This window comes from Leopardus geoffroyi, chromosome D4, assembly GCF_018350155.1.
Source record: "Leopardus geoffroyi isolate Oge1 chromosome D4, O.geoffroyi_Oge1_pat1.0, whole genome shotgun sequence".
NCBI lineage: Eukaryota > Metazoa > Chordata > Mammalia > Carnivora > Felidae > Leopardus > Leopardus geoffroyi.
In genome coordinates, this window is record NC_059342.1 from 45,501,808 (window position 1) to 45,527,285 (window position 25,478).

Below are 25,478 nucleotides of genomic sequence, written 5' to 3' on the forward strand. Positions count from 1 at the left end.
GAGCCACCCAGGTGCCCCTGAGGTTTTTTTTTTTTTTTTTAATGTTCATTTGGTATCTGGCAACTTTCCTGAATTCATTTATTAGTTTTAACTATCTTGTTTTTGGTGGAGTCCTCAGGGTTTTCTGCATGTAATGTCATGTCATCTGCCAACAAAGATAATCTTACTTCTTTCTTTCTGTTTTGGGTGATCTTTCTTTCTTTCTTTTTTCTTTTTTTCCCCTGCCTAATGGCTTTGGCTAGTACTTTTAGTACTGTTTTGAATAGAAATGGCAAGAGTAGGCACCCTTTCTTTGTTCCCGGTCTTAGAGGAAAAGCTTTTGGTTTTTTATTGTTGACTGTGCTGGTAGCTGTGGACTTTTTAGATAGAGCTTTTATTGTTTTGAGGTAATTTCCTTCCATCCCTAGTTAAGGAATGCTTTTATCATGAAAGTGTGTTGAGTTTTGCCATATGTTTTTTTTTTTCTGTCTATTGAGGTGATCATGTAATTTTTTTTTTTTTTTTTTTTTTTTTACCCATCATTCTGTTATGTAGTTTGTACCATGATTGATTTTTGTGTATGGAACCATTCCTGCATCCCAGAGATAAATCCCACTTGGTCACCGTATGTGATCTTTTTAAAGGATTCTGTGGAATTCTGTTTGCTAGTATTTTTTTTTTTTTTTTTTTTTTTTGAGGATTTTTGCATCCAGGTTCATAAGGGATATTGGCCTGTAGTTTTCTTTTCTTTGTAGTGTCTTTGGTTTTGGTCTGATAATGATAGGGTCTCATAAAAGGAATTTGGAAGTATTCCCACCGCTTCAATTTTCGGGGAAAAGTTTAAGAAAGATTGGTGCTAATTCTTACTTAAATGTTTGGTGGAAATCACCTGTGAAGCCATCAGCTCTTGGGCTTTTTCTGGGTTTTTGATTACTGATTCAATCTCCTTCTTCATTACCTGTCTGTTCCCATTCTCTATTCATGATTCCGTCTTTGTAAGTTGTATGTTTCTATGAATTTATCCATTTCTTCTAGGTTATTCCATTTACTGTTGTATAAGTGTATATAATTGTCTCTGATATCCTTTTTTATTTTTGTGACTCCCATTGTAATGTCTCCTCTTTCATTTCTGATTTTGAGTCTTTTCTCTTTTTTTTCTTACTCTAGATAAAGTGTTGTCAGTTTTACTGATCTTTTAAAATCCCAACTCTTAATTTTGTTTTTTTCCGACTTCTCTATTCCTTATTTCATTTATTTCTGCTTTAATCTTTACTATTCCCTTCCTTCTGCTAAGTCTGTTTTAGCTTATTCTTTTTCTAGTTCCTTGAGGGATAAAGTTAGTTTGAGATCTCTTTTCTTTTTAATTTCATTAATTAATTTTGGAGGTGGGTGGAAGAACAGGGGAGGGGCAGAGGGAGAGAGACAATCTCAAGCAGGCTCCATGCTGCCGGTACAGAGCTCGAAGTGGGGCTCGAACTCATGAAACTGTGAGATGATGATCTGAGCCAAAACCATGCGTCGGACACTTAACCTACTGAGCCACCCAGGCACCCCTCAAAATATCTTCTAATTTCCTTTTAGATTCCTTCTTTGACTTATTGGTTATTCCAGAGTGTGGTTTTTAGTTTCCTTGTATTTGTGCATTTTTTTTGTTTTCTTACTGTTGTTGATTCGTAGTTTCATTCCATTGTGGTCAGAAAAGATAATTGGTATCATTTCAGTCTTCTTAAATTTAAGAGTTATTTTGTGACCTAGTATGTGATCTATTCTGGAGAATACTCCCCCTTTAGTTCTGTAAATGTTTGCTTCATATATTTGGGCTTACATATATTGCTCTGATGCTGGCTGCTTATGTATTTATAGTTGTCTATCTTCCTGGTGAATTGACCCTTTTTATTATAATAATGACTTTGTCAGGGGTGCCTGGGTGGCTCAGTCGGTTGGGCGTCCGACTTCAGCTGAGGTCATGATCTCGCGGTCCATGAGTTCGAGCCCCGCGTCGGGCTCTGGGCTGATGGCTCAGAGCCTGGAGCCTGCTTCCGATTCTGGGTCTCCCTCTCTCTGGCCCATCCCCGCTCACTCTCTGTCTCACTCGCTCTCTCAAAAATAAATAAACATTAAAAAAATTTTATAATAATGTCTTTGTCTCGTGTGATGGTTTCTGACTTAAAGGCTGTGTTGTATCATATAAGTATATGGCTGTCCTTGCTCTCTTTTGCTTACCATTTGCATGGAATATCTTCTTTTATCCTTTCCTTTTTAACCTATGTGTATCCTTAAATGTGACAAGAATCTCTTGTATTCAGCGTATATTTGTATCATGGTTTTCATCCTGCCAGCCACTCTGTATATTGATTACAGAGGTTCATCCAGTTACATTTAAAGTAATTACAAATAGAGAAGGACTTAATATTGGCGTTTTGTTCATTATTTTCTGTCAGTCTTTTTTTTTTTAATTTTTTTTTTTTTTTTTTTTAACATTTATCTCTTTTTGAGAAAGAGTTCAACCAGGGAAGGGGCAGATAGAGAGAGAGACAGAGAGACAGAGACAGAGCATGAGCAAGGGAGGGTCAGAAAGAGAGAGGGAGACATAGAATCGGAAGCCGGCTCCAGGCTCTGAGCTGTCAGCACATAGCCTGGTATGGGGCTTGAACCCATGAACCATGAGATCATGACCTGAGCTAAAGTTGGACACTTAACTGACTGAACCACCCGGGCACCCTATTGTCTGTCAGTCTTAACAGCTTTTTTGCCCTCTTTTTTTTTTTTTTAATTTTTTTTTCAACGTTTATTTATTTTTGGGACAGAGAGAGACAGAGCATGAATGGGGGAGGGGCAGAGAGAGAGGGAGACACAGAATCGGAAACAGGCTCCAGGCTCTGAGCCATCAGCCCAGAGCCTGACGCGGGGCTCGAACTCACGGACCGCGAGATCGTGACCTGGCTGAAGTCAGACGCTTAACCGACTGCGCCACCCAGGCGCCCCTGCCCTCTTTTCCTCTAATTGCTATCTTACTTTGTGTTTCATTGATTGATTTATTTTTTTTTTTTGTAGTGAAGTGCTTTGATTCCTTACTCATTATCTTTTGTGTATCTTCCCTTGGTATTTTCTTTGTGGTTACTGGGGCTTATAGAAAACACAGCTGTAATGGTGTATTATAAGCTGGTAACAACATAACTTCATTGGCATTCAGAAACTCTACTTTTTTTATTTCCCCCACACTTTGTTATTGTTGTCACAAATTACATCTTTTTATATTGTGTATCCATTAACATATTTTTATATAGTTATTTATGCATTTGTCTTTTAACTTCCATACCAGAATTGAAAGTGATTTACATAGTATCATCATAGTATTATAGTATTGTGTATTCTTCTGTTTATTTACCTTTAAAGTGAGCTTTATACATTCATATGCTTTTGTGTTGCTGTGTAAGGTCCTTTGGTTTCATCTTGAAGGACTACCTTTAGAGTTTTTTTAAAGGCAGGTCTGATGGGTGAATTCTCTCAGCTTTTGTTTATTTGAAAATGTTTTTATTTCTCTTTCGTTTTTCAAGGAAAGTTTTGCTGGACATGGTATTCCTGGTTGTCTGTTTTTTGTTTTTTGGTTTTTTTTCTTTGAGCACTTTAAATATATTATCCTGCATCCCCTTATGACCTATAAGATTTCTGTTGACGAGTCTGCTGATAGTCTTATGGAGCTCCTTAATAATCCCATCATTCTCAATCAGTTGTTCATCAGTGACTTGAATTCTGAAAAAGGGAAGCAAAAGCTTAGTATTTTCTAAAACCAGAAGATCTTGAGACTGTGAATTAGAGGACACTTTCCAGCTTATTTTACTTATTTATTTATTTACTTATTTAATTTTATTTTTTTAATTAAAAATTTTTTTTTAATGTTTATTTTTGAGAGACAAAGAGAGACAGAGCTGGGGGCAGGTGGTGGTGCGGGGCAGAGAGAGAGAGGGAAACACAGAATCTGAAGCAGGCTCCAGGCTCTGAGCTGTCAGCACAGAGCCTGATGCGGGGCTCAAACTCACAAATGGTGAGATCGTGACATGAGCTGAAGTCTGACACTCAACCAGCTGAGCCACCCAGCTGCCCCCAGCTTATTTTAAATTTAAAGTCAGAGCATTCATTGTGTTTTCTGCCTGCAGAGAGTAGAATGATCAAGAGCAGAGGGACCAAGAGCTCATAATTACATCTCAAATCAATCAATACACGTATGTTATTTCATTGGGAAAACAATGGTACATACTTTATGCAAAAAAAAAAAAAATTTCCACACGTCTATATCTGCATCTGTTTTCTTAATGAAATAATACCATTTTGTTTTTCCCATTTACTTTTGAGGATATAATTTGGGCTATAATAGCCTTGGAACTGTTGAAGGCATGAATTTAAGATTATTTACAGTAAAAGTTTCCCACGTAGGTTTTTTTCATTCCTGAACTCAGCAAAAAAAAAAAAAAAAAAAAAAAAAAACACACACACACACACACACACACAAAAACCCCATACATACTTTTTAAGTCTGGGGCTTATAAAAAAAAAACAAAAACAAAAACAAAAAAAAAAAAAACAACTGTACTCTTTAACATAAATAGAGTACTTTATTTCTTTTCTGACAATATAATTAAACCAGTTGTTTGGAAGCCATACGGCTAAATACACTATTTTATAAAATGTCAGTAAATGTACTGATTGCCTTCCCAGAACTAAGAATCTGTCAACGTGTCTTGGTAGAAATCTTACCAGAAGGGGTAATTGAGACTTGTGTAATGCAATCTAAGATAACCTTTTGTTTTTAATTAAAATGGGGAATAAGAAGCCAATTCAAAAATTTGTCTCCGTTCATTTGCTCAATATAGGGTGATAGAACTTCTGTTTTAACAGAGTCCCAGCACTTGTTAAAAACATCAATTCTGGCTATGTGCTGTGAGCCTGTGGCCCTTATAATGTGTAGCTCCAAATGCTGCCATGGTATATCATGGTCAAGGTCATTAATGAATTAATGTTCAACTGTTGCTTTTTGGTTAGTAGGGTTTGGAGAATTTTTCTTCCTTCTTGAAAGTGAATTAAAGTAGATGTTTTCTTAAGCTTAGAAGAAACAGACTTTCTAAGATTATAGCAGATAAAGGACATGTAACATTCTGGACAACAAAACTGAAATGCACTGGAAGGAAAATAATTCGTTTTGGTACTAAAGTGTGCCATCGATAGGCTCATAGTTTTATTGAGATATAATTCACATGCTTTGTGTTATATATGCTATGTAATTCATGCAAAGTGTACAGTCCAGTGATTTTTAGTATATTCAGAGTTGTGCAAACATAATTACAAATACTTTGAGAACAGTTTCATCATCCCCCAAAGAAACCTTGTACCCATTAGCAATCACTCCCCATTTCCCTCTACAACTTTCCAATCTCATGCAGTTACTTTCTGTCTCTATAGATTTGCCTGTTCTAGATATGTCATATAAATGGAATCATTTACTATGTGGTCTCTTATGATTGGCTTCTTTCACTTGACGTGATGTTTTCAAAGTTCATCCCTGTTGGTTCCTTTTCCTTTTTATGGCTGAATAATATTCCCATTGTAGGGCTATATTACCTTTTTTTTTTTTTTTTTCAACGTTTATTTATTTTTTTGGGGGCAGAGAGAGACAGAGCATGAACGGGGCAGAGAGAGAGGGAGACACAGAATCGGAAACAGGCTCCAGGCTCTGAGCCATCAGCCCAGAGCCCGACGCGGGGCTCGAACTCACGGACCGTGAGATCGCGACCTGGCTGAAGTCGGACGCTTAACCGACTGCGCCACCCAGGCGCCCCTACCTTTTTTTTTTTTTTTTTTTTTTTTTTTTTAATAGAGCACAAGCAGGGAAGAGGGGCAGAGGGGGAGAAAGAGAGAGAATGTTAAGCAGGCTTCATGCTCAGCACGGATCCTAACATGGGGCTCGCTCCTGGGACCCTGGGATCATGACCTGAGCTGAAGTCAAGAGTCAGATGCTCAACCAGCGCCATCCAGATGCCCCTATGCTACATTTTATTTATCCATTCATCAGTTTATGGACCCTTGGGTTGTTTCCACTGTTTGGCTGTTGTGAATTATGTTGCTCTGAACATTCCTGTACAGGTTTTTCGTGTGGATATATTTTCATTTCTCTTGGGTAGATAGATACCTAGAAGTAGAATTGTAGATCATCTGATAATTCTGTTTGACCATTTGATAAACTGCCAGTCTGTTTTCTGAAGGGGGTTCACCGTTTGATATTCCTACCAGCAGTGCATGATGGTCCACATTTCTCCACATCCTTGCCAACATTTGATATTGTCTTTTTTTTATAGATCCTATTGGATGTTAAGGGGTATATCATCCTGCTTTTGATTTGCAGTTATGTCATGGCTAATGATGGTTGAGTATCCCTGTCTTTCTTTCTTGCCATTTGCTTATCTTCTTTGGATCCTTTGCTCTCTTAGAGTTGGGTTATTTGTCCTTTTATTATAATATTCTGGATACAAATATCTTATTCGATGGATGATTTGTAAAAAAAAAAAAAAAAAAAAAAAATTCCCCCATTCTGTGATTTTTTTTTTCCCCCCTCTGTGGTGCCCTTTGAAGGACAGATATTTTTAAGCTGGTGAAATGTATTTTTTTTTTCTTTTGTTGCACTCGCTTTTGGTGTCCCATCTAAAAAGGCTTTGCCTAACCCAAGGTCACAAAGATTTACTACTATGTTTTCTTCAAGAGTTTGGTAGTGTTAGCACTGACACTTAGGTCTGAAATTTACTTGGAGTTAATTTTTATGTGTTGTGTAAGGAAAGGACCCAGATTCATTCTTTTGTATGTGGCTATCCAGTTGTTGAAATCCGTGTCATTTTTCAAAGAAACTCTTCCTTCTCCATTGTAGGTTTTTTGGAATATTTATCAAAAATCAATTGGACGTGAATGTAAGGATTTATTCTTGGACTCAGAGTTCTGTTTCATTGATCTATATTTCTTGTTGTAACAGTGCCACACTCTTTGGATTACTGTGGCTTTGTAGTAAGCTTTGAAATTGTGAAGTTTGAGTCCTCAAACTTGATTCTTTTTCAAGATTGTTTGGCTATTGGGGATCCCTTGCTTTTCCCCATGAATTTTAGGATCCACTTTTCAATTTTGGCAAAGAAGTCAGCTAGGATATTGATGGGGATTATGTGGCATCTGCAGACCTATTTGGAAAATATCACCATCTTAACAATATCACGTCTTTTCATCCACAAATGAATTGTTCTTCTTATTTTATCGTGGGGATTGAAATGGAGACCTGCAGGGAAATTTTTGCCATTAACCCTCCCTTACCGTACAACTAATTTTACTTATTTCATATTGGAATAACATATTTCACTCTACAGTTATTTTTCGTGTATATATCCTAAGTGTCAGCTTCTCGTTAGAACTGTAAACTTCTTTGGGGCAGGATATATTTTAACTACTTTTGTATTGCTGAGAGGTAATGTCATAGTTGTTTAAGAAAAAGATTTTTGATTGGTATTTGGTGGCTAATTACGAAAGAAATAGAGTATTAGTGGTACTGTGAAATTGCATTAACAAAAAATGGCTAGCTAACGTTAAGTCTTGAAATTTATATATATTCCCATTATTCTTTTGAAGAAAACCTCAATAATGATTGCTTTGGAGATTGATTTATTTTAGAAGGCATAACCAATATGTTCTTTAAATTCATTTTAGGTACCAAATCTGATTCCAGTTTTGATGTTCAAATTGGGAAGACCACTGGAACCTGTATTATATAATGATATCTTGTATACTTTGCCTACACTTGGTGTTCACAAGGTTTGTATTTAACCAGTTTACTCGGGGGCAAAAAGAGAGTGAGGCATGAGGGGCGTCTGGGTGGCTCAGTCGGTTAAGCATCCAACTCTTGATTTTGGTTCAGGTCGTGATCTCAGTTTTGTGACTTCAAGCCCCACGTCGGGCTCTGTGCTAACAGCGTGGAGCCTGCTTGGGATTCTCCCTCTCTCTCTCTCTGCCCCTCCCCTGCTTGCATTCTCTCTGTCTTTCTCAAAAGTAAATAATAAATTTAAAAAGAGAAAGTGAGGCATGAATACTACATTGAAGTTTGTTTGGGATCGTGAAATTTTGAGCTCTTAATTTTGCCATGACCACTATTTTCCTTGTTGGGCCCAAAGTATTTATTATAGTATTTAAGAATGAATTCTTTGGGGGCACCTGGGTGGCTCAGTCAGTGGAGCGCCCGACTTCGGCTCAGGCCATGATCTCGCAGTTCGTGAGTTCGAGCTCCACGTTGGGCTCTGTGCTGACGGCTCAGAGCCTGGAGCCTGCTTCGGATTCTGTGTCTCCCTCTCTCTGCCCCTTCCCCACTCATGCTCTGTCTTTCTCTGTCTCTCAAAGATGAATAAACATTAAAAAAAAAAAATTAAAGAATGAATTCTTTGAAATCATTTCATAGCCAAGTTTTCCCATTGGCTGTTGTCTGAGATTAGGTCTTTATGCCCCAAGGATTGCTAGCTAGCTCCTCCCTAAAACTATGCCCCACCTCTCAGAAAGATGGGTAACATTATAGTTAGCTTCCATTTCAGTCCTTATTTTATAACAAGGGGTTTTCACGTTTTTTTTGGTAACCTCAGGATTATCTGCATTTACATTTGTTGAAACCATAATTTCTTCAATATTTTCTAGGTGTGCATAGGACAAATTCTACGAGTGATCCAACTTCTTGGAACTACTCCACACCTAAGAGCTGTCACTGTGCGCTTGTTGACATCTTTGTGGGAAAAGCAGGTGAGCTCTGATAAAACACTTGCATATCAAACATGTTCCTTTCGCCGAAGCAAATGAGTTTTTCAGTACGCGTGACAAAGCTTTGATACAGTCGTGTTAAGGAGGCACGTCCGTGATTGCATTGAGAAAGTTTGGTTCAGCGGGATGCTTTTGATCTGTAAGGCAGTCAGTTGTGATTGGCTCTCAAAGAGAAATTGAAAATAGAAAATAAACTTTTTTCCCTGAATTCTGAAATTGATTTTTCCATCTGTGTGGAAAAAGTAATAGAAGTGTGATTATAAACGATTAGAGCCTTTGTAATTAGGGTGAGATTCAGCCACCTTTTTCTTGTCTTATGAAATGAGGCGTGCATGGGTCTCTAAGAAAATCCCCAGCAATCACAAAAGCATTGTTCTCTGCTGATTAGAAGAAATGCATTGTAATTAGCGATGCAAATGTGAGATTTGGAGGTAAAAATGCTGTGTAAAGTGATTATTCAACTCAAGTTGGGAAATTACCTTTTTTGTGAAATTGCCTTCTTAGGATCGTGTATATCCTGAACTGCAGCGTTTCATGGCCATGTCTGACGTGCCTTCTCTGTCTGTGGGCAAAGAAGTCCAGTGGGAGAAACTCATTGCTAAAGCAGCATCGATAAGAGACATATGTAAGCAAAGGTAAGCTGTGCTTAACTCTTGGGAATGTATATCGTGTATTATTTTGCACCTAATTCTTTTATTGCAAGCGAGAAGCCAGGAAAGATAGGCAGAGGGTATTTGAGTAAGAATAAGTTAATTTTCAGGTCAAGTTTTCTAATTATAAAACTTAATAATATGGGATAATGACTTCAAGAAACAAGCATGTCTATCTCAGTACTAGCCTTGTATCTTGATTTATAGGAAATTCAGATCCTTTTCTGGATAATAATATTATAATAAAAATGTGATGTTATGTTTTCTTTTTTCTTTTTCTTTTTTTTTTTTTTTGTATACAACAAATTTCTAAAACCTAAACAGTGGAGTCAAGTCAAACTGTTCGTTCTTATATTTTCCCCATGTTATGCCCGATTGTTATAAAGAGTTTTAATAGGGAAGGCCTTATTTGTGACTCATCGCATAGAATTAATTACTAGGAATTATTACAAGGGAGGCCTATTATTGAATCCCCATGTATGCTCTAGAGTATAGGAAGATGTGAGGGTCTTAGGAAAGTGACTCTGCTCTTGTCGATTATGGATTAATCCTGAAGTGGTAATGTGGATGATTCCGGTTTCAAATAAATCTCGGATCAGCATGGATCTAAACCTCAGCAATTCTGCTTCTTTTCTAAGCTTCAGTCTCTTGGCCACCCAAACATAACCTCACTCTACAAGTCACACACATATAACCCGAGACCTGAGAGTTTGGATTCTCTTGAGGTACCGGCATGGAAAAAATTTTAGAGATGAAGGAATTATTAGCCACCATTTTTATTTTATTTTTATTTTTTTTCAGAGAGAGAGAGAGAATGCAAGCTAGGAGGGGAAGAGAGAGAGAGAGAGGGAGAGAGAGAGGGAGGGAATCCCAAGCAGATTCTATAACATCAGTATGGAGCCCGACGTGGGACTTGAACTCATGAACCGTGACATCATGACCTGAGCCAAAATCAAGAGTTGAATGCTTAACCGAGTGAGCCACCCAGGCACCCCATTAGCCAACATTTTAATTTTACACACTTAAAGTTGAGGTTCAGTAAAAGTTAAATATCAGCCCAGGTCAGAGTCTATTTAATATATTCAGTGTTCCTTTCAGTTGCCACCTCAAGATCTGTCAGATCTTTCCAGTTTTGGAAAATCATTTCCGTTTGCCAGACAATGGAACCGTAGAATCCAGCCAGGCAGTTTTATCAGTTGGTATTTCGTTAGAGAAAACTATTACGTCATTCAGGGGTGACCGGGAAAGCCAAGGATGGGCCTGAGCATTTCTCTGGGGAGTTAAAATCCTTTTGGGGACAGCACATGACATGTGGAATAGAGGAGAGGAGAGGAGGAGCCTGAGTGTGTGAATCCAGCCGAGTGCCTGGCATGAGATAGGTGTCTGGTCAGTTACGATTCATATTATTTTTATCATCGTCCTCAGCATCAGCATCATTATTGTGATAGGTGTAACCCCCTTAGTTTTGCTACTGTCATAAATGACCTTCTGATACGCAATCCCTGCTTTTGTAGTCAGTGGCTGATAACCAGAGCAAGGGGCAGGCAGGAAATAGCTCTATCTTTTACTGATAATCTCAGTGAGGTCAGCCAGTTCTTTTCACCATTACCGGAGACTTGAGTTTGTGTCAATTCAGACAATAGGATGTACGGCTTAGGGAAGAGTAACATTTGTTAGCACGGGTCCTCTTTTTTGGGTAACATTTCTGTATCAGAAATGAGCCTCCGGTTACAGCAGTAACGACGATGATGCGAATCTTGGACAAAAACATGCATTCGTATTGGAGGGTCAGCGTTCAGTGGGCACAAGCGTAAAGAAAAGCACGAATGCTCTCTGTTCAGGCAGATGTCCTGGGAGTGCGCCTGCGCTCTTCGACTTTAATCTGGTCTCTGAACGATCGTTTCTCACAGGCCCTATCAGCATGGAGCAGACATGTTGGCAGCCATTTCCCAGGTGTTGAATGAGTGCACCAAACCTGACCAAGCCACTCCAGCAGCCTTGGTGCTACAAGGTCTTCATGCCCTCTGCCAAGCTGAGGTAGGCTTTTCAACACTGTTTTGGATAGTTTTGCAGAAAATGTTTTACGAGGCATACGAGTTACCAGGCTGCAAGTTCAGAGTCGAGTGACTAAGCGCTGGAATAGTCACTCCCAGGGATTCTTGTTGGGGAAGGGAAGCAAGACCTTCTACGTTAGAAATCCTTTCTGGAGGGGAGTCTTGAAATGTCGGGTTCTGTGGACGTGCTCCAGAGGCTAAAGAAAACCACTGTATGCCGTTCCCTGTTCTTACTTGTCGTCGTTGGTAACATAGAAGGGAAAGTTAGGCTCTTGGAGCTCTTGAGTCTATTTGCTTCTTAGTTTGGTGATCAGAGAGCCTTAAGAAGCAGAGGAGAAGGGATTGGCATAAGCCAGCGGGAGTTTTATAGCCAGCAAAAACGATTGTTGGCCCGAAGACTGGCCAAGGATTGTTTCTTTCCTGGTGATCAGTTTGGATAGGATGGATTGATGTGAGACTTGAGCCTCCAAATCGTTTCCTGAACTTTATACCACTCCCCCAGTCACAACACAGCAGAGAGAATCCTTAACCGTTTTGGAGAAATGCGGTAATTGTGTCAGTGATCATTTATCAACCGAACCAAAGTTTTCGCACAGTGAACATACTTACACAATTGTAGTCTTTTAGTGACTGAGACTAGGTGGAATTCTCTTAGCTTATGGCAATTATGGTTGATATGATAATGAATATAATGATTCAATAATACAGGCAGTGACTGTATTGAGTGTTTATACGCCCAGGTTCTTGTGCAAAGTACTTTCCATTTATGTTCCTCATTATTTCTGCAATAGAGGGGTTATAACATCATTTTATAAATGAGGAAAATAGTCCTTGGAGGGAGGTTGTTTACTCAGGATTTTGGTATGAGAATAAACTCATTTTCTTTCTTTTTTCCTTTTTTTAATGTTTTTACATTTATTTGTTTTTGAGAGAGAGCACAAGTGAGCAGGGGCAGAGAGAAGAGGAGACAGAATCTAAATCAGGCTCTAGGCTCTGAGCTGTCAGCACAGAGCCTGACAGGGGCTCGAACTCACAAACCGTGAGATCACGACCTGAGCCGAAGTCGGACGGTTAACCAACAGAGCCACCCAGGCGCCCCAAAAGTAATTTTCTTTTGGATAAACACTTATTTTAGCAGAGAGCGAGCACTGTCACTGTTTAGAAACCAATGTGTGCTAAGGGCAATGCTTTTAGACCACATGCCCAGTAGTTGACAGAGTTGTTAAGGGTTTCATATTACAGCAGGGGACTACTATACATGACCAAGGACTTTTGTTCTTTACTGTGTCAGTTAGTCATCTGGAATTGCAAAGTGTCACTTTAATAATTATATTACTTTCATAATAAATAATTCTAAACGTTATTTTGAAATGTGTTTTCAGTAGAAGCTTTGAGAGAAGAGAGAATTGTATACGTTTACCTCTGAATGGTGATCGCTGTTACCATTTTGGGAGTATTTCCTTTTCATTATTTTTTCCAAACAGAAATCAGCTCATTTCCGAAATTAACTTTTTCCCTCTAACGAATGGTAATTTTGTCTGACTGGGGCTGTAATTCCATTGTGTTCTCCACCCATTCAACAGCTCTGTTGTCTATAGATGCTTATTAACTCATAAGAAATGCTCAGTGTGTGGCGTTAGTTTTCTCATTCCGTTTCTCTAAGATATCATTAACTTGAGGAAGTACTGGAGATAGGAAGAATGTTGCCTGATGTGGTAGGAAGCATTTTCGTTTTGGGGCAGTCATGGGACTGTACCTGGTATATATACCAGTTACTAGTTACGTGTCCTTTGATTAGTTTACTTAACCTCTGAGCCTCTGTTTCTTCAAATGAAGATGAAAGATTACTGAACACACACACACACACACACACACACACACACACACACACACAACATACCTGGTATAATGTCTACCCACACGGGTACTCTTTAAATGTTGAGCTTGCTCCTGAAAAGTTGGTACACAGTTTGATATAGTCCATGCCATCAAGGAGGTTCAAAGTCGTTTGTTTCTTGTTTAATCTTTTCTCTACAGCTCATGTATAATAGTGACTTGACTTCTTCCTGCAAATGGGATCCTATCCTTTCAGTGCTGAAGCTCTTGTTGCCTCTTTCTATACTTACAGGAGATAATTTGAGATGGTTGAAATCCATTCCCCCAATCCAAACTTCTACCCGTAGTACCATATACTGTGTAAATCCATTCAGGTTGTTGTAACACAAATAACTTAAACTGGGTAGCTTATTAACACACATTTATTTCTCATGGTCTGGAGGCTGGTAAGTTTGAGATCCAGATTCACTGTCTGGTAAGAGCCTGCTTCTTGGTTCGTGGACCACTATCTTGATGGATAGCTTTCTTCTTGCCATAACCTCACATGCTGAAAGGGAAGGAGAGCTCTCCAGAGTCTCTTTATATGGGCATCAATCCCAGTCATGAAGGCTCTACCCTCATGACCTAGCCATCCCCTGAAGATCCTAGCTCCTAAAACTATCGCCTTGAGAATTACGATTTCAATATATGAATTTTGGAGGGGATACGAATGTTCAGCCTACAGCAGCTTCTTTGCTTCTCACATTCCACCGTCTTGTGGAGGAATGGAGACATCATGTCTAGGTATTTTAATTAAGGAGGCTTGTGTCTTACTTTGATACCTTAATACTTTTTCCTCTGCTTGGTTAAAGGCACGTCACTTTTCCATTGTGTCTCACCCCTTCCCCTTCTGTTTTCATGTTATGAAATCCAAATCCCACATGATATTTTTATCAAAAATTTGCTTTTAAAACACTTCAACTGCCATGTTGCAAATGAAAGAAGAAATCCTACGTGTCTTTCTAACAAAGGCACGCTAACCTCTTTTAATCCTTTCTGTGAGAATAAATCATAAAACAACAGCCCCGATCCGTTAACTTCATTTATTACAAAGAATATTTTCTGGGGCACCTGGGTGGCTCAGTTAGTTAAGTGTCTGACCCTTGATTAATGTCACGATCTCATAGTTTGTGAGTTCAAGCCCTGAATTGGGCTCTGGGCTGGGGATGTGGCACCTGCCTAGGATTCTCTCTCTCTTCCTTTCTCTCCCTGTCGCTCCCCTGCTCTCCCTCTCTCTCACTCAAAACAAAACAAAAAAGAATACTTATTTTCATTTCCTTCTTTTTCTTTTTTTAAAGGTTATTTATTTATTTTGAGAAAGAGCAGGGGAGGGAGGGAGGGAGGGAGGGAGAGAGAGAGAGAGAGAGAGAGAGAGAACGAACCCCAAGCAGGCTCCACACTGCCAGCATGGGGCTGGAACTCATGAATTGTGAGATCATGACTTGAGCCAAAATCAAGAGTCGGACGCTTAACCGACTGAGCCACCCAGGTGGCCCATCTCATCCCTTATTTTTCATCTTTCTTGTCTGGGGGACAACTCCACTATTTTATTGATATTTACTAGAGGTAAATAGTGTTATTTACCATCTTTTCCTCATGGATAGTACAAGTGTCCCAGGTTGTGGAATTTGTTCAAACTGACTGCATCACAGTTAATTTTGGCAACAGAAATATGCTCTTAAAAAAAAAAAATGGTAATGAATAGCTCTATGTTCATTTAAATAAGTAGAAATAATCTGTTTCCCCTTGACGAGCCTTGATGGTAATTAATATACCTTTGGGTTTTGTTTAAGCCTTTCCAAGCTTTTTTGGTATGTGTTCATTATTTGTGAAGCTGCTGCTGTTATGTCCTGTGATGTGTGTTAAAGTTGCAAAAATATACTCAGTTTGGTGGCTCTCACCAGGCCACATCCACTAAGTTTGGCCTAGCCTTTTTCTCCTTTTTTTTTTTTTTTCCTGCCAGCATGCTATCCACAGAAGCCAGCATGCGTTCTGTGAGGCCATTTATTCTGTCTTCTAATTGATATCATGTGTGAAACATTGATGGTTGCCAAGCGTTTCAAGAATGAAAATATTCAGCATCGCTCTAAATCTATTTCCCAGTAGCATTTGGTAGTAATTTGTCTATCCACTGCTTTTTAGATCCTTGACTGTCAAATATAATTAGGAATGTAGAAAGCCTAAAACAGTGAAATTTTAGAAACCAGTGGGGAAAAGAGAGTAACATTGAACAACCCTATCTTTTGGAAAGTACCTCATTTGGAAAACCATCCCAAATTGGATTTCGTTGGGCTTTCCCATCCTTGCCTTTGTATAGGAAGCAGAGCTCTTTTTCTGAAGGTTGACAGGGAACCCCTCAGGTTTGGAGTCACAGTCATGAAATTCATTTGTCCTGGAGGGTGAGATTAAGCCTGCAATGACTGCTGCTTAATCATTTATCATGGTCTCCAGTGAGAGATTGAAAGGATGGATTCCATGTAAATGTCAGCTCTGTCAAGGTGAAGATTGTGGTTCCAATATGGGGTTCTTCTGTGCTGCTTTACTAAACAATTAGAAAGGGGAAATTCTAGGAATCTTGGTTAATTACAAAGACGAGACTGTAGTTTCCATTCGGGAACTGGAGAAGAAACGTACTCTTTTCTTAACACTATTGGTGTATTGATTGAGGACTTCACACATGGTTTTTGTTTGCTGTTTGTTTTTGTACACGGAACTATGTGAAAGTTACAGCTACCATTTCTTGGGTACCTAATGTGAATTTGGTCATTTTGTGATGTGGGGATTCATTTTTTTTTTTTTTTTTTTTTTTTTTTTTTAACAGAGTGAGCGAGCAGGGGAGCGGGGTAGAGAGAGAAAGAGACAGAGAGAATCTCAAGCAGGCTTCAAGCTCAGTGCAGAGCCAGATAGGGGGCTCAATTCCAGGACCCTGGGATCATGACCTGAGCTGAAATCAAGAGCCGATGCTCTACCAACTTGAGCCGCCCAGGTGCCCCGGGGAATTCATTTTATTTTGAAGAAACAGTGGCTCTGGTAATTCGAGTAACTTTACAAGGTTCACATGGCTCATAAATGAAAGAGGAGGAAAGTAGATCTAAGACTCGCTCTGAGTCTGACACTCTTGTTAGTTTGAGGCTTCCTTCCTTTGAAAAATATGAGCTTGAAAGAAGAACCTTCCTCTGCCTTCAAGCTGAGGGTTTGCCATTTTAAAAGGAAAATTAATATTTTTGCAGTATCTTTTTCATATTTTTTTCCATTCAGGTTTCTCATCTCATCACTTTTTGCCCCATTCCATCCCCATTTGCCTTAATTTCCTTTTTCTTTTTTAAAGTGTATTGTTACTTATTTTGAGAGCGAGTCACAGTGCCTGCAAGGGGAGAGAGGGAGAGGGAGAGAGAGAGGCAGAGAGGGAGAATCCCAAGCATCATCAATGTTATAACATGTATCAGTACATCATTTATTTCTATGGTTGGGTAATATTCTGTATGGCTGCTCTACGTTTTACCCATTTATCAGTCAATGAACGTTTTCCTTTTTTTTTTTTTTTTTTTGGTCTGTGAATAACGCTGCCATGAACATTCGTGTACAGATTTTGGCATAGACCTATGTGTTCATGTTGGCGAGGTACACACCCAAGAATGGAATTGCTGGGTCCCATGCTCCCTCTATGTTTAACTGTTTAAGAAACTGCCAGACTGTTTTCCAAAATGGCTGTGCCATGTTGCATTCCCACCAGCAGCGTATGAAGGTTCTAATTTCGCTGCTTCCTCGGCAACACTTCTCCTTAGCTGCCTTTTTTCCCCCTTTTTTTCTTTCTTTCGTTTTTTTAATGTTTGTTTTTCAGAGAGAGCATGCTTACGGGCATGCATGCAAGTGGGAGAGGGGCAGAGAGAGGGGGGGACAGAGGATCTGAAGCTGGCTTCACTCTGACAGCAGAGAGCCTGATGTGGAGCTTAAGCTCCTGAACTGTGAGATCATGACCTGAGCTGAAGTCAGATGCTCAAGTGACTGAGCCACCCAGGCACCACCCCTTTTTTCCTTTTTTCTAACTGTAGCCATCCTAGTGCATGCGAAGTGGGATCTCATTTAAGGCTTTGATTTGCATTTGTCGGATGATACTAAGCTTTTCTTACGTTTCTTGGCCACTTATGTGTCTTGTTGAAGAAATGTCTATTCTGATCCTTTGACTATTTTCTTCTTTATAGCATTTAACTTGCCTTGTCAGCCAAGTTACATTTTGATCCTATAGGAATGATTAGTAAATGTTCTTGTACTTCAAAGTAAAGGAGACTGGGAAATCATAAGCTTTTTATGGACCTTTTGCTACAAAGGGAGCTTATCAAACCATATGAAACATTAGAGGAAGACCCATATGTTCCATTTTACTACTCTGTCTACATATTACGTTTTCTTTGTTTTTAATGAAATTAGCAGAATGTTTTCATTTTGGTTTATGTACAACTATCAGATGTTTTAATAATAGTATTAGTAAACATATACTGATTTACTGAGTGTTTTCTGTATAGTAACCGTTATATACTACAATCATTATATTTATTATCTCATTTAATCTTAAAAAAAAAAAAAAAAGCCTTCTGAGTGCAAGGTACTGTTTTCTTCTGGGAGGCTGACAGTGGTTAAATTAATTTCCAGAGGTCATTAAGTTAACGCTTGACAGAGCCAGGATTCAAACCCAGATCTGTCTGAATTCATTTGTTTTAATTTAAATTTTTTTGAATGTTTATTTATTTTTGAGAGAGACAGAACACAAGTGGGGGAGGGGCAGAGAGAGAGACACACACAGAATCCGAAGCAGGCTCCAGGCTCTGAGCCATCAGCACAGAGCCCGATGCGGGGCTCAAACCCACAAACTGTGAGGTCATGACCTGAGCTGAAGTCTGGTATTTAACCAACTTAGCCACCCAGGTGCCCCCAGATCTGTCTGAATTCAAAGTCTACATCTTAATCACCTTTAAAAAAAAAAACCCTAGCTTTGTTGAGAGATAATTCACAAACTACCACTATGTGTTTTTATTAGTCATGTTTGTGTTCAGTTGACCTTGTTATGGTGTGATATTATTCAAGAAATCTTTTTATGAGTGTGATATTTGTACTCATTTCCCACACGTCTTCTCCGTTTCCTTTGTGATTGGTTTGCTGCACGAGATTTTTATATAACTTAGGCTTTGCATAAAGATCCTAATGAAAAAGATATTTTGAGATAAATTGTTTGTAGTGTTTTTACTGATTAAAAATTAGATGATAAGCTTGAAAGATGCGCTGCAGTGTTTTTATATCACTCTGTAGACATTTGGTTTTTAGAGCATCACATTTACTTTGAATAATGAAACAATGAAAAACTTGTCACAAAAACGTTTTCATTTTGTTCGTATTCCTTTCCATTGTATTTTCTTTACAAATATATTTTTTCTACCTTCTCTACATTTTACTGGTTTTGTTTTTTTTTTTGTTTTTTTTTTGTTTTTTTTTTTTAGAGAGAGCACAAGTGCTCATGAGGTGGGAGGGCCAGGGAGAGGGAGAGAGAATCGTTGTTTTTTGTTTTGTGTTTTGTTTTTGAGGGAGAGAGAATCTTAAGCAGGGTCCATGCCTAGAACAGAACTCTATGTGGGGCTCAGTGTCACAACCATGAGATCATGACCTGAGCCAAAATCAAGAGTCAGACACTTAACCGGCTGAGCCACCCAGGCGCCCCATGGCTAGGAATATTTTCGATGTGGCTACATATTGTAATGACTTAATCCCATTGAGCAAAAGTATCATCAGTAATCAAATAATTCATTTTTGATTGGGTTTTTAGTTGCTTCCCACTTTCCCCGCTTTGTAGTTAATACTCTAGGGAGTCATGACAGAGGTAAAGTTTTAACTTTCTTTTGGATTATGTTCTTAGAATAAATATTTTAGAATTTTAAGGATATTTTTATGATCTTATTAAATAGTTCACTTATTGTTTAGTAACTTTCCATGTTTACCTGGGCATGAGAAAGAGGAAGAGTGTTGCAATTTGTACCCAAGTTTCTGCTAGTATTATTTGTTACCAGGGAGAACAGTTCAGTTGTGTCACTACCTCATTAACTTCAGCGTAGCATTTCTTTTGTCATGAACATTCTGCTTGCTACCAGGAGCCCATAATTCCTTATGTCCTAAAATGACAAGTTGGCATTAAGGAGACAAAAAATCTACATTGTTTCCCTGTAGTGAATTTGCCTTTGTACATTTAGCTTTAGGGCTTTGGAGAATTAATAAAGGAGGCAGAGTGGTGAATTAATTCAATATAGATGTTTAAGTAGAAGTTATGAAAAGTTAAGTATATTTTAGTTTTAGTTTTATATCATTTGTGTATTGTTATGAGTGCTTTTGAAATTCATCTTGTTGAGATCATATTAAATCCAAACTTCAGCATTTTTTGGCTTTCATGTATATATTTTTAAACACTTATTTTTGAGAGAGAGAGAGAGAGCACAAAACAGAGGGAGAGGGAGACAGAGAAACCAAAGCAGGCTCTGAGCTGTCAGCATAGAGCCAGACGTGGGGTGTGAACTCACCAACAGTGAGATCATGACCTGAGCTGAAGTGGGACGCTTAACCACCTGAGCCACCCAGGTGGCCCATATATATATACAAAACAAAACAGTCCTTGTTTTACTTTATGGATTTATGGGTTGTAGGTATAAAAGGGGTCCATTCGTCTCCTAATCTCATGCAGTTTGCTGCCTTTTCCAGAAGAAGTTCAAGTAGAAAGGGTTGGAAGCCTTTCAGAAGTGTTCTGCCGCATTGTCATTTATTCATCCTCTGATGAGTAGAGGTGGGGAGGAGAGAAAGGGAGGAGGTCATGGTGTGGCTTCCCCCTCAAACCGTGTGGCCACCACAGAAAACTTTAGGCAAGGAGTCCTTAGGCAGAAAACAAAAAGCTTTAACCTTAAAATAAAAATATTGACAATTTAAGCCAGGATGTTCAAGGCTCTCTGGGTATAAAGATTTATGAGCCATTTTGGGTCTAGGAAGTCACAGTCTAGGAGGAGAGAACACTGTGTTAAGTACACAAATCTCCATATCTCTGTCTCTATAAATTTCCCTTTTCTTGACATTTCATATAAAAGGTGCCATATAATAGGTGGCCTTTTGTCACTGGCTTTTCATTAGCATAATGTTTTCAAGGTTCATCTATGCTGTGGCATGTATCAATATATTATTTGTTTTGCAATGTTAAAAAATTTTTACTTATTTTGAGAGAGAGAGAGAGAGAGAACATGAGCAGGGGAGGAGCAGAGAGACAGAGACAAAGAAAGAAAGAGAAAGAGAGAATCCCCAGCAGGCTCCATGCTGTCAGCACAGAGCCCGACATGGGGTTTGATCTCATGAACTATGAGATCATGACCTGAGCTGAAATCAAGAGTGGGATGCTTAATGAACTGACTGTAGACACCCCTACAATATTTTTTATAGCTGGGTAATACCACGATTTATTTATCCATTCATTAGGGGGTGGACATTTGGGTTTTTCCCATTTTTTTGGCTATTATGAATCATGTTGCTATGAACATTCATGTGCACGGTCTTGTGTGGACATATGTTTCATTTTTCTTGGCTGTCTATCTAAGAGTGCATTTGCTGGATCATATAACTCTATGTTGAACTGGGTGAGTGATGGCCAGACTGTTTTCCAAAGAAGCTGTACTGTTTTACCAACATCTTTCTTCTCTTCTCCCCAAATAATGCAGAGACTTCTAGGTAGCCATGGCCACTGGAGCATTATTAGCTGTTACCTACATTCTTTTTTTTTTTTTTTTTTAAATATTTTATTTATTTTTGAGAGAGAGAGAGAGAGCGAGAGAGCACCAGTGGGGGAGGGACAGAGGGAGAGAGAGAGGGAGACACAGAATCCGAAGCAGGCTCCAGGCTCTGAGCTGTCAGCACAGAGCCCGATGCGGGACCCGAACCCACGAGCTGTGAGATCATGACCTGAGCCGAAATCGGACACTCAACCAACTGAGCCACCCAGGCGCCCCAGCTGTTACCTACATTCTTAAAAAATGCACATGATGTGGATAGTCCTTTAAGAATGAGAACATAAGAACATTTGGTCCCAGAGGAGCGTTGCTAGGAAAGAAGGGCCGCCCTGGCCAGTTGTTTCTTTCGAACTTTCTTTGGGGCGTTGTTGCCTTGCTGCTCAAAATGATTTTGTCATCTGCTTTTGGGACATTGCCAACCCTTGTCTCACTAGGTGTCCTTTAATTACTGTTTGACCAGTAATTAATAACAATCCTGAATGGTGTAATGCTTACCATACTAAGGATGTTTGTCTTCATAAAAACCAACATTTCTATAAATTAGAGCTTGAAAATTTAGGGCCTCTTTTGTTTGATTATCCTGGGATTAATATCTTAAATTCTAATGTTAATGAAAAAGAGAAGCACCTGGCTGGCTCAGTCGGTGGAACGTGTAGCTCTACATCTCTGGGTGGTGAGTTCAAACCCCATGTTGGGTGTGAAGATTACTTAAAAATAAAATCTTGAAAAAGAGGGGCGCCTGGGTGGCTCAGTCGGTTGAGCGTCCGACTTCGGCTCAGGTCATGATCTTACGATCTGTGAGTTCGAGCCCCGCGTCGGGCTCTATGCTGACCGCTCAGAGCCTGGAGCCTGCTTCGGATTCTGTGTCTCCCTCTCTCTCTGCCCCTCCCCCACTCATGCCTGTCTCTCTCTCTCTCTGTGTGTCAAGAATAAATAAACATTAAAAAGAAAAATCTTGTAAAAGAAAAAGATGGCTATCTACTCTTTCTTGATAATACAGGAACATCTTGAAGTACGTGGCCTGCTTTACCACATGGCGATGACCACTTGGTCCTAAGTAGCACGTAGCAACTTCCTTTAGACGAGCATGTGCTCGAATTTGCTACTGTTCCTTGGCTTCTGGATTTACATGACCTGCCTGACTCAGGTAGTCCTTGCAAGAATGTCCCTTATTTTATTTTATTTTATTTTATTTTATTTTATTTTAATTTTTTTTGAATCTTTATTTTTGAGAGAGAAAGACAGAGTGCAAGCAGGGGAAGAACAGAGAGAGAGAGAAAGAGGGAGACACAGAATCCAAAGCAGGCTCCAGGCTCCGAGCTGTCAGCACAGAGCCCGACTCGGGACTTGAAGCCACGAACTGTGAGATTGTGACCTGAGCCAAAGTTGGACGCCCAGCCGACTGAGCCACCCAGGCACCCCAAGGGTGTCCCTTATTTTAATATTACAAGTAATTTCATATAAGTGATCTCAGTTTGTCTTTGTAACAACTCTCCTTTCATCTGTCCAAACCACTATGATCGGCTGATCACCATGGAAAAAGGTCAACCTTGTTGGTCATCTGGAAACATATACCCCTCTGCAATCACTTAGATTAAAAAGACTGACAATACCCGATATTAGAGAAGGTGTGAGTATCTCCTACGTTGTTGTCAGGAATATAAAATGATGCAACCACTGAGGAAGAGTATTCAGCAGTTTTTTGGTAAAGATGAACATAAACCTACTTTATAATCCAGCATTTCCACTGTACAAGAATGTTCATTTCAGGTTTATTAATGGTAATGTATTTGGAAACAACCCAAATGGTCATCAGCTGGTCGACGGGTGAACAGATTGTGACATATTTGTATAGTGCGATGCTATACAGTAATAAAAAGGAATGTACCCTGCTTCTTGTGACAACACGGATGAATCTTGAGAACATGTTCGGTGAAAGAAGCCAGTCACAAAGCCAGTCACGTTGCATTTTTATGAAATTCAAGAATAGGCAAAATTATTCTATGGGGACAGAAGTCAGCATAGTGGTTGATTTGGGGTGGGGAAGTGGAGGATAGAGAAAGGGGACTAAGGACATTCCTGGACTGTGGTCCACATCCGCACTGGTAATACGGTAGCTATTAGCTACATATGACTAGTAAGCCCTTGAAATATGCCTCATTCAGATTATGATAGGCTGTAAATGTAAAATATACGGCCCATCGAAGCCTTATGAAAAAAAAGAGTAAAATACCACATTGCTAATATTTTAAAAATCAGTATATATTGAAATGATAATATTTGGGGTATATTGGGTTAAATAAAATATATTCAAGTTAATTTCATCTGTCTCCTGTGGTTCCTCGGAGATTTAAAATTGAATATGTGGTTCACATTCTATTTCCATGGTCTGTCCATCTTGATTGGGGCGGTGGTTTTAACTGTATACATCTGCCAGAGTTCATTGAATTCTACAATTAAGGTCTGTACTTTTTGTAGTGTGTTATACTTTAATAAAACAAAGCTATACAAGTTATATTTTTTAATGCTAGTTACCATATATGGCATTTGACATCCATTATTTTTTTTTTTTTTTTTTTTTTAATTTTTCAACCTTTATTTATTTTTGGGACAGAGAGAGACAGAGCATGAACGGGGGAGGGGCAGAGAGAGAGGGAGACACAGAATCGGAAACAGGCTCCAGGCTCTGAGCCATCAGCCCAGAGCCCGACGCGGGGCTCGAACTCACGGACCGCGAGATCGTGACCTGGCTGAAGTCGGACGCTCAACCGACTGCGCCACCCAGGCGCCCCGACATCCATTATTAAACTCTGTAATAACCTTATACTATAGGTGATATTTGCTGATGAGGGTAGAGAGTCTAAGTAGCGTCTAAATTGACACAGAAATGGGTGGTAACATGGAGATTTGAATGCGGTTTGACTGTAAGTCTTGTGCATTTCCCATTCGATCATGTTGCTTTCCCAGTTGTGATACAAGTGTGAGTTATACTTTGGGACAGTTTGTTCTGTGACATAAGCCACTGATCTCTAAACCTGTGCTCGGCGAGGTGGTGAATGAGTCATAATATTTTTGGAAGATAATCCGGTGCGTGCATCGGAATCTCCTAGCATTGCTGCTGTTTCAAGGAGGAAAATAACTTCCAGTCTAAACAAATTGCCTGCAGTTGGGGAGCGGGGGGTGGGGGGGGGGACCGCTACAGTGTGTGCGGCAATGAAAATCAATACATTGTCCTGCAAAGGAGGACTCCTTCACTTTTAACATTTTCTCTCTCGAGTCTTGAGATGGGAATGTGAGGCAGTGCTAGCCCTCTGTTTTCTTAATCAGCTGTGAGTCTGTTGTAGCAAAAATTAATAGGCGTTGCAGGATCGTGAAGAAAAGCTCTTTCATCTCGCCCAGCTCCAAGAGGGTGTCGTATTTTCAAAGCGGAGTATTGTACAATTGAGCAATAGATAAGGAGGGGAGGGGCCTTTCCTGGGGATTCTTGACCGCTGGAAGAGTTCACTTCAGGCCATTTGTCACAGCAGTGATTTTCCCGGAAATACCCTATGCCAAGGTTATGTTTTGGCTATCCTATCCTCTTTTATTGATTTATTTTCTGAAATCACGGGGGAAGGTAGTTGTCCTGCCCTCTCTCATCATCCCAGCTCTTTGTCTAACGGCTCCTTCGGAGCACCATGGGGTGGGAACGATTTTCAATGGGACTCAGCAGGTTTGAAAGGTTTTAGGGAGTGAGTGTGGTACAGAAGTGGCCAATAGAAATCCTGTATTTTGTTGAAGCATTTTTCAGCGTGATAAATATAATTTAATATGGAAATGTGATCCATTGTCCCACGGCAGGTTTTCTCAGCTGTGTACAGTAAGGATTCTGTCGCCTACTGTGGATTCAGTATTTATTACACCCTGGAACCGCTTTTGTTGTTCTTACGTTTTGTTTGTGGGGACATTTAAAGGTGGATTGCCTGTTCAACCTTGCAGAGGATTTGATTAAGTTTAATTTGCCGTGCATTAGGGAAGGAATTTGCTGGTCTTTTTGAACCGAGCTCTGCGTTATTTGTAGTTGGGGCATGTTTTTTGATGCCTTCAGTTCTTTCTGGGCATGAAAACGCTTTTTGTACATTTGTTGAATCTATTTCCATGCTGAGCTTTTTATATCCTGCACAATGACCCTTTGCACTTGTGGTTGTAGTTTGGCCTTATTTTTAACTTTAAAAGGACAGCAGGAACTTGCCTTTTATTAAACATTTGTGGGATATTATAACATTTACTTGGTCACCCCGTAAGTAGAT

The 25,478-nt window shown here is 39.4% G+C and overlaps 1 protein-coding gene across 5 annotated transcripts in view; it reads left to right on the forward strand.

Annotated features, from left to right (window-relative positions):
* The window catches only part of FOCAD (focadhesin), a 322,833-nt gene that overhangs the window by 144,789 nt on the left and 152,566 nt on the right, over window positions 1–25,478 (forward strand). For all 5 annotated transcript variants that reach the window (XM_045468724.1, XM_045468726.1, XM_045468725.1 and 2 more), the window contains 4 exons: window positions 7,714–7,818; window positions 8,686–8,787; window positions 9,310–9,440; window positions 11,366–11,492. In XM_045468724.1, the coding sequence (XP_045324680.1) occupies window positions 7,714–7,818; window positions 8,686–8,787; window positions 9,310–9,440; window positions 11,366–11,492 (465 nt within the window). The remainder of the gene's footprint in view (window positions 1–7,713; window positions 7,819–8,685; window positions 8,788–9,309; window positions 9,441–11,365; window positions 11,493–25,478) is intronic.